Raw genomic sequence first — 12,481 nt, forward strand, 5'->3', positions numbered from 1 at the left:
GAAAATCTTGACCACTCCTTGTCGGTCTGTGACTTCTACATTGCGACCCTTGTTATATACAGTAACCTTATTTCAGTCATAAAATCCCCCAAAAGTCCGGCTGTGGCCATTCACAGCTGTGTCTTGACACTCAGTGATACATGCTACATGGAGTTTTTGGATCGAAACAAGGTAAGTACGCGATAATAATTCGTTAAAGTCATTATTATTTTATGTTTTTTTATTTATTTTTTAAATGCCCTCCTGTTCAAAAAAATTCTTCCCATTGTAAATTGAGATTTTAAGCTTTCCAATGATGTATCTATCACACATGCATATAGGACGATTTTGAAATTTGGCTAAATTGGGGGTTTCAGAACAGAACTTTTTGCCTGAGTGTTTTCCGCCATATATATGGTGGAAAACACAGACAAGACTGAAAAAGCAGTTTCTGCTCTTGCACTCCTCTTTAAAAGAAACTGCTCTATTTTAAGCCAAAACAACTGTTGTGTTTGATAGAACAGTATGTCTATATGCTGCCATAGCAGATGCACGGTGCACTATGCCCCCGAACTATTTTTAATTTCTCCGTTTTACCCTAAAAACCCCCGTTTACAGACGTAGCGCAACCGCTTTTGTTTCAACGCAGCCATAAAACAAAGGTATTTATTATTCAAAATGTCTGTCGTTTTTAGCTTAGAATCATTGATGTCTCATATTTCGTTTGAAAAAAAAAAAAAAATTCAAAAAATTATTCACTCACATATTTTAAACTTTTAAAATTATGTCACAATGAAAAAAATGGCATCTGTAAAAAAAAGTCACAGATATCTACCTCATAACTATCGCTTAATTGTATTTTATTTGTTAGTGTCGCATTTTCACCAATATGTTAAATGATAAATAATCAATCCAAGAAAAATTGAAAAAAAAAGTTTAAAAGGGTAAATATATGAAAAAGAAAATCTTGACCACTCCTTGATGTCTGCGATTTCTGCATCGCGACCCTTGTTATATCACCATGTTTCACCCATAAAATCCCCCAAAAATCCAGCTGTGGCCATTCACAGCTGTATCTTGACACTCAGTGATACATGCTACATGGAGTTTTAGGATCGAAACAAGGTAAGTACGCGATAATAATTCATTAAAGTCATGGCGTCTGTAATTCTGCTCTGGCGTGCTCTCGCCTCCAGTTGGGGTTTTGCTGTTTAAAAAACATTAGTTTAAAAAAAAAAAGCCCTCCTGTTCAAAATTTTTCTTCCCCCAGAAAATTGAGATTTTAAGCTTTCCAATGATGTATCACACACGCATATAGGACAATTTTGAAATTTGGGCAAATTGGGGTTCTCAGAGCGGAACCTAAAGTCACGTGAGTGTTTTTCATATATATATATATATATATATATATATATATATATATATATATATATATATATATATATATATTTAATCGAGTTAATTACAGCTTAAAAATTTATTAATCGTAATTAATCGCAATTAATCGCAATTCAAACCATCTATAAAATATGCCATATTTTTCTGTAAATTATATATATATTCTGTAAAATAATTTGTTGGAATGGAAAGATAAGACACAAGATGGATATATACATTCAACATACGGTACATAAGGAATGTAGTGGGCATTTCACTCTACTGTCATTTAAATCTGTCTATGCTGTCCTCACTCTGAAGTGTCTACTTTTTCCAAAGCTAGACAGCTAGTGAACGACGCCTTAATAATCAGACTTCTTCCTTTTTCATCTGATTTATTAATAAAATGGCCTCAAACCACTGTCCTCTTTAGACCGTAGTGAAACTAAAAAAGTACACAAATATTGCATTAGCAACAACGTTAGCTTAGCACGCTATACAGGTTCACTAAATATAAAAAAAAAAGCATCTCATACAAAAAATATAACATTTCGCTTACTAACATAATATGTACATTCTTTACAACAACCATACTTACGGACAAATCTTGTCCAAGGATCATATAAGCACAACATTACAACGTAGGCGTCAGCCCGAGACGTCGTGCAACCATATTGAACTGGCAAGAAAGCAATAAACCATGTCGCAAAGCAACCACAAGAGTTCGCTGTTAGACAGCACAAAAAACCTTGCTTTAAAACTTACCAAAAGACAGAATACTGTCTGAGCGGGACATGTGCGTTAATTGCGTCAAATATTTTAATGTGATTAATTTAAAAAATTAATTACCGCGCGTTAACGCGATAATTTTGACAGCCCTAATATATATATATATATGTATGGATGTATTTATATATGTATGGATGAAAACACAGACAAGGCTGAAAAAGCAGTTTCAGCTTTTGCACTCCTCTTTAAAATAAACTGATGTATTTTTAAGCCAAAGGAACTGTTGTGTTTGATAGAACAATATGTCTATATCTTGCCAGAGCAGTTTTATGGCGCATTAAGCCCCCAAACTATTTTTAATTTGTCCGTTTTACCCTGGAGACCCCCGTTTACAGACACAGCGCAACCGCTTTTGTAATTGTAATCTGTAATTATATTTATTATTTAAAATGTACCATTTTTAGCTTAGAATCATTAATTGATGTCAAATATTTAGTAACCAAAAAAAAAAAAAAAAAAGGTCACGGATATCTACCTCATAATCGAAAACAAGGTAAAATCATGGCGTCTTTAATTATGCTCTCTCATGCTCTCACCTTGAGTTAGGGTTTAGGTTTTTTTTTTTTTTTTTTTTTTTTTTTTTAAAATGCCCTCTTGTTCAAAAATTTTCTCCCCCCAGTAAATTGAGATTTTAAGCTTTCCATTGATGTATCACACGTGCATATAGGACAACTTTGAAATTTGGCTAAATTGGGGGTTTCAGAGCAGAACTTTAAGTCACCTGAGTGTTTTCCGCCATATGTATGCAGTATGTGTATATGTGTCCGTCCGTGTAAAAGACTAGATAATACTGTACAGTAGAAGCTCTTCAGAAAATTTTCCTCCATGCACAAATCAAAAAGCCCCACCAATGGCGATGGTCAATGAGCTTTTTTTTTTGAAGTGTTTGTCTGCCAGTACATTGTGGGAGCACGTAATCGACCAGCAAACAAATAAAGAAAAAAAATCAACCAAGTCTCTTCATTTTACTAACCTACTCGTTCAGACAGTCTCCTCTTTTGAGACGGCACATGTCGTCATGATGATTTATGACTTTAATAAAACTGTGTGTGTGTGTGGCTCAGGGCCACACTGTCCTTTACAATCACTCCACACGCTCTCATTTCACCACCTCTCTCTCCTCCCACTGTGGCTGACAGTAGTTGTGAACATGCTCATGAATGTGTGTGTGTACGTCCTTGACTGGCAACCTTGAATGCGGCCATAGTTCTCACTGCCACTTTTCTTCATTTCCAACTTGCCTTGATGCTTCCTGATGGAATGCAGGGGCAAAAAGTAAATTAACGCTGCATCTTTACATACAGTGAAACAAGTGTGTGTGGGTGTGTGTGTGTGTGCTTGCCAGTTTTTATTTCACACGTGACCCACGCAACTGTCTGGTGAACTACGAAAAACATCAACAGTTAGAACATCAGCAACAATAACAAAGTTGTATGGTTTGGTCTCAAAAAGAGCATTTCACTACTATACTAAAACTCCAATTTGACGAATATTTGAGGTAATGAAAATACTATAACTGAATAAGTGTGGACACAGACAGCACAGAAAAATATGGATTGAAACATAAAACTTTAAATTTTTTGGCCATAATTCCTGAAGTTTTTAAGGTTTTTTTTTTTTTTTATTGCGCAACCTCTTCCCATCACCAAAAGACAGTGGCGTGAGAAGTGGGGTGCTGAAGAAACCTCTAGTGTTGGGGAGAAAAAAAGTGTTTTGGTATAATTTTTTTGTGTTAAAAATAGGGCTGTCAAACGATTAAAATTTTTAATCGAGTTAATTACAGCTAAAAAATTAATTAATCATAATTAATCGCAATTCAAACCAACTATAAAATATGCCATATTTTTCTGTAAATTATTGTTGAAATGGAAAGATAAGACACAAGACGGATATATACATTCAACATACGGTACATAAGGACTATTTGTTTATTATAACAATAAATCAACAAGATGGCATTAACATTATAAGCGATTCATGGATAGAAAGACTTGTAGTTCTTAATAGAAAAATGTTAGTACAAGTTAGAGAAACTTTATATTAAAACCCCTCTTAATGTTTTCGTTTTAATAAAATTTGTAAAATTTTCAATCAAAAAATAAACTAGTAGCCCGCCATTGTTGATGTCAATAATTACTTACTCAATGCTCATGGATGCCTATAAAATCAGTCGCACCCAAGCGCCGGCAGAGGGCGGCAAAACTCCATAAAACACAACAAGTGAGCGTTTCAATGTGTACTGTCATTTAAAACTCTCTGAGCGGGGCATGTGCGTTAATTGCGTCAAATATTTTAACGTGATTAATTAAAAAAATTAATTAACGCCCGTTAACGCGATAATTTTGACAGCCCTAGTTAAAAATAAATAAAACATTGAAATAATAGAACATTTAACTTTGGGGATTAAATATATGTTTTCTTTTGTTATTAACACCACCTGACACCTTGCATGCTACCGGGTCATGTTGAATAGGGTGCAATTGGAAGGGATAAGTACACTTGACAGAGGAGGCGTTAACATGGCACAAAAATGAATTAGCGATTTTTTTCTTTACAAAAACAGCTAAATTTTCTAAAAATCAATTCGACGTCATAAATGAAGATGATAGTCCTTTGGTGTCTTCAAATAGGTAAGACATGCTTGCATTGAGCTGCCGCTGTGCAGAGCGCTGTTGGATATTTGTGTGCAATATAAGGCCAGGGCCAACGGTCAAGGGCCGGAATGCTGTTCCGGTACATGGTGCTTTGATTCCGAAAATATGACGGCAACTGTCAAAAAGCTATGTAAAAAAAAAAAAAAAAAAAAAAAATCACTTTCCACCAACATTTATTATTTATTCTATTCAACGGACGGCATGGAGATTTCCCCAGCTGCTGCAGTTATTTGAGTCTGACGATGATGAGTCACGTCAATGTGCGAATGCATGCAGCAAAGCAAAACGCCTCCACTCATTTATCTGTTCAACTTTTATTTTGCAAATCATTTAAAAAAATAAAATTTTGAATGAAAATCAGATTTTGTATCTGTTATAGCTGTTATATACAGTTTATATATTCATTATAGCTGTTATAACTGTGCTAAAACAGTTTTCCTTGTATTTCAGTGGTATTTCAAGAGGTTTGACCCCCCCCCCCCCCCCCCCAAAAAAAAATAAAAAATTAATAAAAATTAAATAAATAAAATTTCTGGCTTCGTGGCGACCTTCACGTCGGGGAGTTCCGGCAAGAAATTCGAGCCACTTTCACCCCGGTATAAGCCCCTTTCTATCCTGGTAAATTCCCGTGTAGGGTGATGCGATATTTACTCGCATCATTGCTTTCGTGCATGTAGAGATATCCCGGCAATGACGTGGGTTGGACTCTTTCACAGGCTTGTCCCGTGTTGCCCACTGGCGCTCTCTGTGCGGGGAGACCTGCTGGCACGATTTTATAACCCGGACATTACGTCCTTTTCGGTCGGCATCGACTTTCACAATGTTGGTCAAATCGTGTTTTTATACAGAGCGTTTCCGGCATCCTAACTGCAGCCAATTCAGGCTCATTAAGACTGTAAGCCCAGGCGATCCAAGAGGAAGGTGCCGAGAGATTAACTCGCTAAGCACCATTTGACATCTCCTACGTTGTGCTGGTATTTGAATGTATTTGTTTTGTTGTCTTATCGGCTCTCTGCCTACCGCTTAGGTTAGTATTATTGATCCCCGTTGACCTACTGTCACGGACCCATTGTGTTATTCCCCCTTTTCTGCGATTGCGTTTTTTTGTTGTTGTATTTATGGAACCCTTGAACGCATCCCTCCGTTGTTTTCTGCATTGAGGTACAACCTTGTTTGTGCAGTAGCAGACCCTAACATTGGCTACAAAATAAACCACACATTTCCAAAGATAAACTATGGACTCTCTTCCTCGGCTCGATCCAGTTGCAATTTCATTTCGTTATGTTTTCAGTTTAATTTAGCTATTTCCAGCTTGTTATGTTCATAATTGCGATGTTTGTTTACTGCTTTTAGTCTTACTGCGAAGAAAGAGGAAGTGACGATCAGCTCGCCATGATACCTACGTCATCAGCCATCATGCTCTGACCCGGGCCGGGAATTTAACGGTTGCTTTCACATAAACCTCGTCCCGGAACTTTACCTAGCATTATACTAAGAAGCGACCCGTGAAATGTCCGCGTAATCTCCGTGCCAGTCAACCCGGTAATTTGCGTTCACATAAAAGGGCTGCCCGTTTAAATCCCAGGATTTTCACGGTACTAAGACGTGTGTGAAAGGGGCTTTATTTTCATGTTGTGAACAGGGGGTGTTAAACCTAGGCTTATTGGCATTTTTAGTTTTGAAATGTGTTTGAGGGTCATTGCGCCGTCTAGCTGCGAGATTTGCATTATAATACATGAGCGCTTTTATTTCTAATACAAAAACACCAACATACACTGGAGGTGAAATAGAACGCTGTCTTTGTAGTAGCCTAGTAGCAGTACGTAAGCTATCCAGCATGCCTGTGTACTGCCATTATTCATGCCTTGTATGGACAAAACGCTCAAGCGTGATAAATTTGGACCGAAAAAGCTGTTGATGATTGGGAAAAATGAAAAAAGATCCTCAGCACCCTGTGCTGTGAGTGACTTTAGGTGCCCCTGCCAAAAGAACACCAAGAAAACAGCGTACTAAAACAGTTGAAATGCATTTGGAGGGAATCAAGTATTTGAAATGGTCAGAGTTCTGTAATGACTCCCATTAACACAAGTTTGAATAAAATTATCACAAAGTGGCATGTGGCATTTGAACACAGCAGTGAAGACATTTTGTAAGGGAGTAAAGGGAGTTTACCAACATATAAATTGAACAGATATGCAAAATGCCTTTTTGCAAATCACTATTTTAAATGAATAGCTTTGACAAAAAAACCAATACATCAACCTTTTTCTATAAAAACATTTTTATTTTGTAATAGATTAACTTCCTATCATAATAAAATAAGAGTGAAGCGTATGGCCACATGACACAGTATTATTTGACTTAAACGATAAACAAAGCAAACAAATAATACTGACAGTAGAAAAAACCAAAGTAATCACAATACTTTAGCCTTTTGTTTTGTTCAGAATATTAACAGTTCCATCAAATAAATACTTTCAGTGTTCACTGTATATAGTACGCAACACAATGTAGGTCTAGACTGGACCATGCTCTCCTCCTATGACTACAACGGCACTAAACCTCCTGAAAATAAAAATATTACTTTACTTAGGTCAATGAAATCAATGCAACAGTGCTTTCCAGGTACATTGTGTAATAGTTGGCATTACAATAAAAGAAAAAAACAAGACAAAGGCCTTTGGAAGTCATGTCAGTCAACTTACAACTGGTGAGTGTTTACATGAGGCACAGGGGGAACAGCAACGACATTTACTACAAACTATACAATATACAAGTACATTAATAACGTGTTTTTTTTCTATCACAGTACTAAATTTCCATGTATCAACAATGTGCATAATGCATAACTCCTCCTAATTAGCAAAAACTTCATGCGGTTCTCTACGCTAAACAGAAAGATTTTGATTATTTGCCCCTGCTGACACTGCTTTCTCCCTTTGATAACTTTGTGAAATGTATTTAAGGTCACAGTGAGGCACCCTTTCATATACCTACACATTTGAAATCTTGTAATACCTGAAAGGTTGCATTTTAATCCTTTATAGGGCACACATTTAAAAAGTATGGAGGGGTGGGGGTGAACTTTAGAATCTTAACCAGATTGTATTTCAGTTTTCATTCATTATTATTTTCATAATGTATTTTTTTTGGACATTTTAATATATTTTTATTCATTAAAAAAATAAAAACAACACAGGTCAACAAAATAATTGTTGCATTGATGCAAACACTTCTTTCGTTATTTTACGGTGCTGAAGCTCTTACCTTACGATGGCGGTGGAAATTGACGTCTTAATTGAATATCTAAAACTGACCTTAAGTGCTCAATTAATTTGATTTTGCCGGCCATACGAGATGCACACTTTCATTAGAATGTTCTTCAAGCCATTCTTCAAAAATTACGTTGAATGATTATGATGCCAATATCACAGACTTCATAATATATTGACGGGACACGGGGCCGATTATTTGGGGGCCTATCTCCGTCAAAGCTGACCGAGTGGAAACACAGACAAAGAGCATTTTACGTTGAAAATTCTTGTGAATAAATGCTTAAATCCCTGAATTCTTTATAGATATGGACGTAAAACAGTCCCGATTCTTGGTTAAAAGTAAAAAACCGGGCAGTTAGCATTTATTTTACGTCAATATGTTGAATATGCTGCTAGTCTTTAAGCTAATGTGGCACCGCCTTATCACCACAAAGAGCTTTTTACGTTGAAAATTCTTGTGAATAAATGCTTAAATCCCTGAATTCTTTATAGATATGAACGTAAAACAGTCTCGATTCTTGGTTAAAAATAAAAAACCGGGCAGTTAGCATTTATCTTATGTTAATATTGTGAATTATGACGCCAATGCAGTAGCGGATAATTTCTCCCATTGATTTCTTTCACAACATTTCAAATTGCATGCATGGTACGAAAAATTAACAATTACCTTGGATCCTCGAACAAATCACTCCTGAGACGATCCTTCCTGTTTGTATGTGGTAGTTTTCGTACTTTTTCAACCTAAATCCGGCGTTGGATCGCTGCATGTGTTTGAGAATGACTTCGACCGACTGAAGCGGCGTGTGGAATGGCCCCCACGGCGCAGTGTCTGGGGATTATGTCCTGTCAATATTATTATGAAGTCAATGCCAAAATGTTAGGTGTTTCCATTATTTTGTCCAACCCCTTTAGCTGGCACTCAAAAAAGCCTGCAGAAACGATGATGGCAGATTTTGAAATCAGCAACCAAAATTTGTATAAAATCAGGGAAAAAAAAACAAAAAAAAACCTCAATGACGGCGATGGACGTCCAATAATCATCGTTCTGTTGTTAATTTTAGTATCTTTGTTGCTAGTACATGTACAATCTAGGGTTGTTCCAATCATGTTTTTTTGCTCCCGATCCAATCCCGATCGTTTTAGTTTGAGTATCCGACCCCGATATTTCCCGATCTGATTGCTTTTTTTTTTTTTTTTTTGCTCGCGATTCAATTCCAATCATTCCCGATAATTTTTCCCGATCATAATCATTTTGGCAATGCATTAAGAAAAAAATGAATAAAACTCGGACGAATATATACATTCAACATACAGTACATAAGTACTGTATTTGTTTATTATGACAATAAATCCTCAAGATGGCATTTACATTATTAACATTCTTTCTGTATGAGGAATCCATGGATAGAAAGACTTGTGACGTTGTGTATTATGACTAAATACTGCCATCTAGTGTGTTTGGCCATCAAGTGTGTTTGTTGAGCTTTCAGTAAATACTGAAGCATGTCCCAATGCATGATGGGAAGTGAAACCATGCTGGGAACTGGGAAGTAAAACCATGACTGTGCGTCGTGCTACAAATGGATATATCTTCTCTGCTTTAAGTATTAAATTAAGGTGATAAGCCAAAGGCTTATTACCACCTTGCTGCTCTACATTGCTTCCCATGACTTTTCTAATCAGTGAAAAACAGTGAGCAAGAATAGAGCCAATTGGAGATTAATGCCAAAGGCTGCCAAAATTTACTCCCCTCTCCTTAAACGCTGCCTATTTTCTCTTTATATAAATTAAACGGTGTCGCAACAGATCGAGTGCAGTAACGAGTGAGGGGGTCGTACCGCGAATGCATTAATAGCAATCAGCGTGACACATTTTCAATAAATTAATTATCGCCAATAATGGGATATTTTAGAAAATCCTACATTAAGCTTAAACTAAAGATTCTGGATGAGTGTAACATATTATGTCTGTAACGTCATATATAAATAGAAAACGATTTAATTAAAATATATATACATTAATATAAGGCATGGCCAATATTTTTTTGCCGATTCCGATACTTTGAAAATGACGTGATCGGACCCGATCGATCGGCATCTCTAGTACAATCCATTTGAACTGGGACACTTGTTTATTCACTGCCAACCCTCTCACTTCAAATGGTTTGGATGTCTATCACCGTCAATGGCAGCCAATGAGTTAAGAATAAAAAAAAAAAGATTTATAATTGAGACCTGGCGTCCACACACAAGGTCAGGTAGGCCACACTTGTATAACAAATGTTAATATTGTGGACGTCAGGTCAGATCCAAAAATAGTCACTTGCCCTATAAAGGGTTAAAGATGTGTATCAGTGAAGGTAGCGTGTTCCTTCCTCACACAGCTTAAAGACTTGATGGTGTCTGCGAAGTCTTCCTCCACATACTGAAACATCAGAAAAATGTTTTCGTGAAAAACGAGAAATTTGTCAATTTGCTGTGTTGACTTTTTAAATCCAGCCTCTGCATTCATCGATCTGTCATTGTCACCTTACCATTGCTGGTTCCAGGGGGTTTTCCCAGCACCCCTCGTCCGTGACAAGAGCCTTTCTGTCAATCAGCTGGGTGAGGCTTTGGTGCAAAGGATGATGGGAGTAGGTCTGGGTCAAGTCCGTTTGCCTGGGCACCCTCAGGACGGACATGGGGTTGAATGCAGAACCGCTTCCCACTAGTTTGGTGTCTGAAAGACCCTGAAATTTAGGTTTAGATTTGAGTGAGGTGACACTACGGTTATTTAACGTGTATTTTAAATGTAACACAGTGTTTCTCAATCTTTCACATGAAAAAACTGTCACAGCAGACCAACAAACAAAAGCATATTCAGCATACTGGAAAAATGATTATCTTGTCTCAATATACTCAGAAATACACTCACTACTTGTTTATTTGAACAAAAAGCTATTATCCATTGTACCATTTAGTGGACTTGTGTACATTGCTGATACAAATAAATGAACAAAGATGTGGTTATAATTAAAATATTTGTAACATATATTTATTATTAATCATTATTTTTTTATGAATGAATAAAAAAAATTAGTTAGTTAAATGTTAAAAACAAAATTGGTAACGTAATTGCTACGTAAAAAAAAAAAACTAAACACCCTTTGGTTCGGGCCCATAATAACACCAGGGTTTCTACAGCTATCAGCAAATCTCATTAGATATTTTTTAATGCCACTTTAAACTAATTTAATGCCCATGCCCAACAGCCGATAGTTTCTCACACACGACATGTAAGTAGAGTTGTCCGATAATGACTATTTAATCAATAACCGATATCCCGATATGATCCAACTCCAAACATCTGATACCGATATCAGACCAATACCAATTAGTGCTGCAGCTATCGATTATTTTGGTAGTCGATTAATCGATGAACTAGTTAGTTCGAATAATCAAGTAATCGGATAAGGAACATTAAAAATTTAAATACCTGAGCTGAGCCTCAAAGGGTATTTAAAAAATGAGGCTAACTAAAATAGCAGCAGTCCCCTAGCTTAAATGCTATAAAATGCTAATTTAAAAAAAAAAATTTTTTACACAATGCTCTTAACAAATGGTTCAGACATATTCCCACAAAAATGCTAAATATGCCCATAAACTAAATTATGAATGCATAAAAAAACATTACCTAAAACAAAAACTTAGCTTACGTTGGTCTTAACAGGGGGCAGTTGGATTCAGCCATATGAAATGAGGCAGACCAGAGGGCAGTGTATCCAACCTAATCAATAAAACTAAATGCAAACACTTTAAAAATAAACCATTACGCCACTTTAATTGAACGAATACTCGTAGAAATAAAATTTAATTCGAATATTTTTTTTCTAATCGAATACTCGAGTTAATCGATTAATTGTTGCAGCACTAATACCAATACAGCGGTATGACGAAGTATATGAACCTTTTGGAATTTCTCACATTTCTGCATAAAATCACCATCAAATGTGATCTTTGTCAAAATCACACAGGTGAGAAAACAGTGTCTGCTTTAACTACAACCACCCAAACATTTATAGGTTTTCATATTTTAATGAGGATAGCATGCAAACAATGACAGAAGGGGGAAAATAAGTAAGTGAACCATCACATTTAATATTTTGTGGCCCTCCCTTTGGCAGCAATAACTTCAACCGGACTCTTCCTGTAGCTGCAGATCAGTCTGGCACATCGATCAGGACTTATCTTGGCCCAATTTTCTCTACAAAACTGCTGTAGTTTAGTCAGATTCCTGGGATGTCTGGCATGAATCGCTGTCTTTAGGTCATGCCACAGTATCTCAGCGGGGTTCAAGTCTCGACTTTGACTTGGCCATTCCAGAATGTGTATTTTGTTCTTCTGAAACCATTCTGAAGTTGATTTATTT

At 36.4% G+C, this 12,481-nt stretch overlaps 1 protein-coding gene across 1 annotated transcript in view; it reads right to left on the minus strand.

Annotated features, from left to right (window-relative positions):
• Positions 1-7,106: 7,106 nt before the first annotated feature.
• The window catches only part of ush2a (Usher syndrome 2A (autosomal recessive, mild)), a 428,293-nt gene continuing 422,918 nt past the window's right edge, over positions 7,107-12,481 (minus strand). Inside the window, exons 93-94 of the mRNA XM_057848749.1 lie at positions 10,608-10,802; positions 7,107-10,498 (exon numbers count right to left, since the gene is read on the minus strand). Coding sequence (XP_057704732.1) covers positions 10,412-10,498; positions 10,608-10,802 — 282 coding nt within the window. The 3' untranslated portion in view covers positions 7,107-10,411. The remainder of the gene's footprint in view (positions 10,499-10,607; positions 10,803-12,481) is intronic.

This window comes from Corythoichthys intestinalis, chromosome 1, assembly GCF_030265065.1.
Source record: "Corythoichthys intestinalis isolate RoL2023-P3 chromosome 1, ASM3026506v1, whole genome shotgun sequence".
NCBI lineage: Eukaryota > Metazoa > Chordata > Actinopteri > Syngnathiformes > Syngnathidae > Corythoichthys > Corythoichthys intestinalis.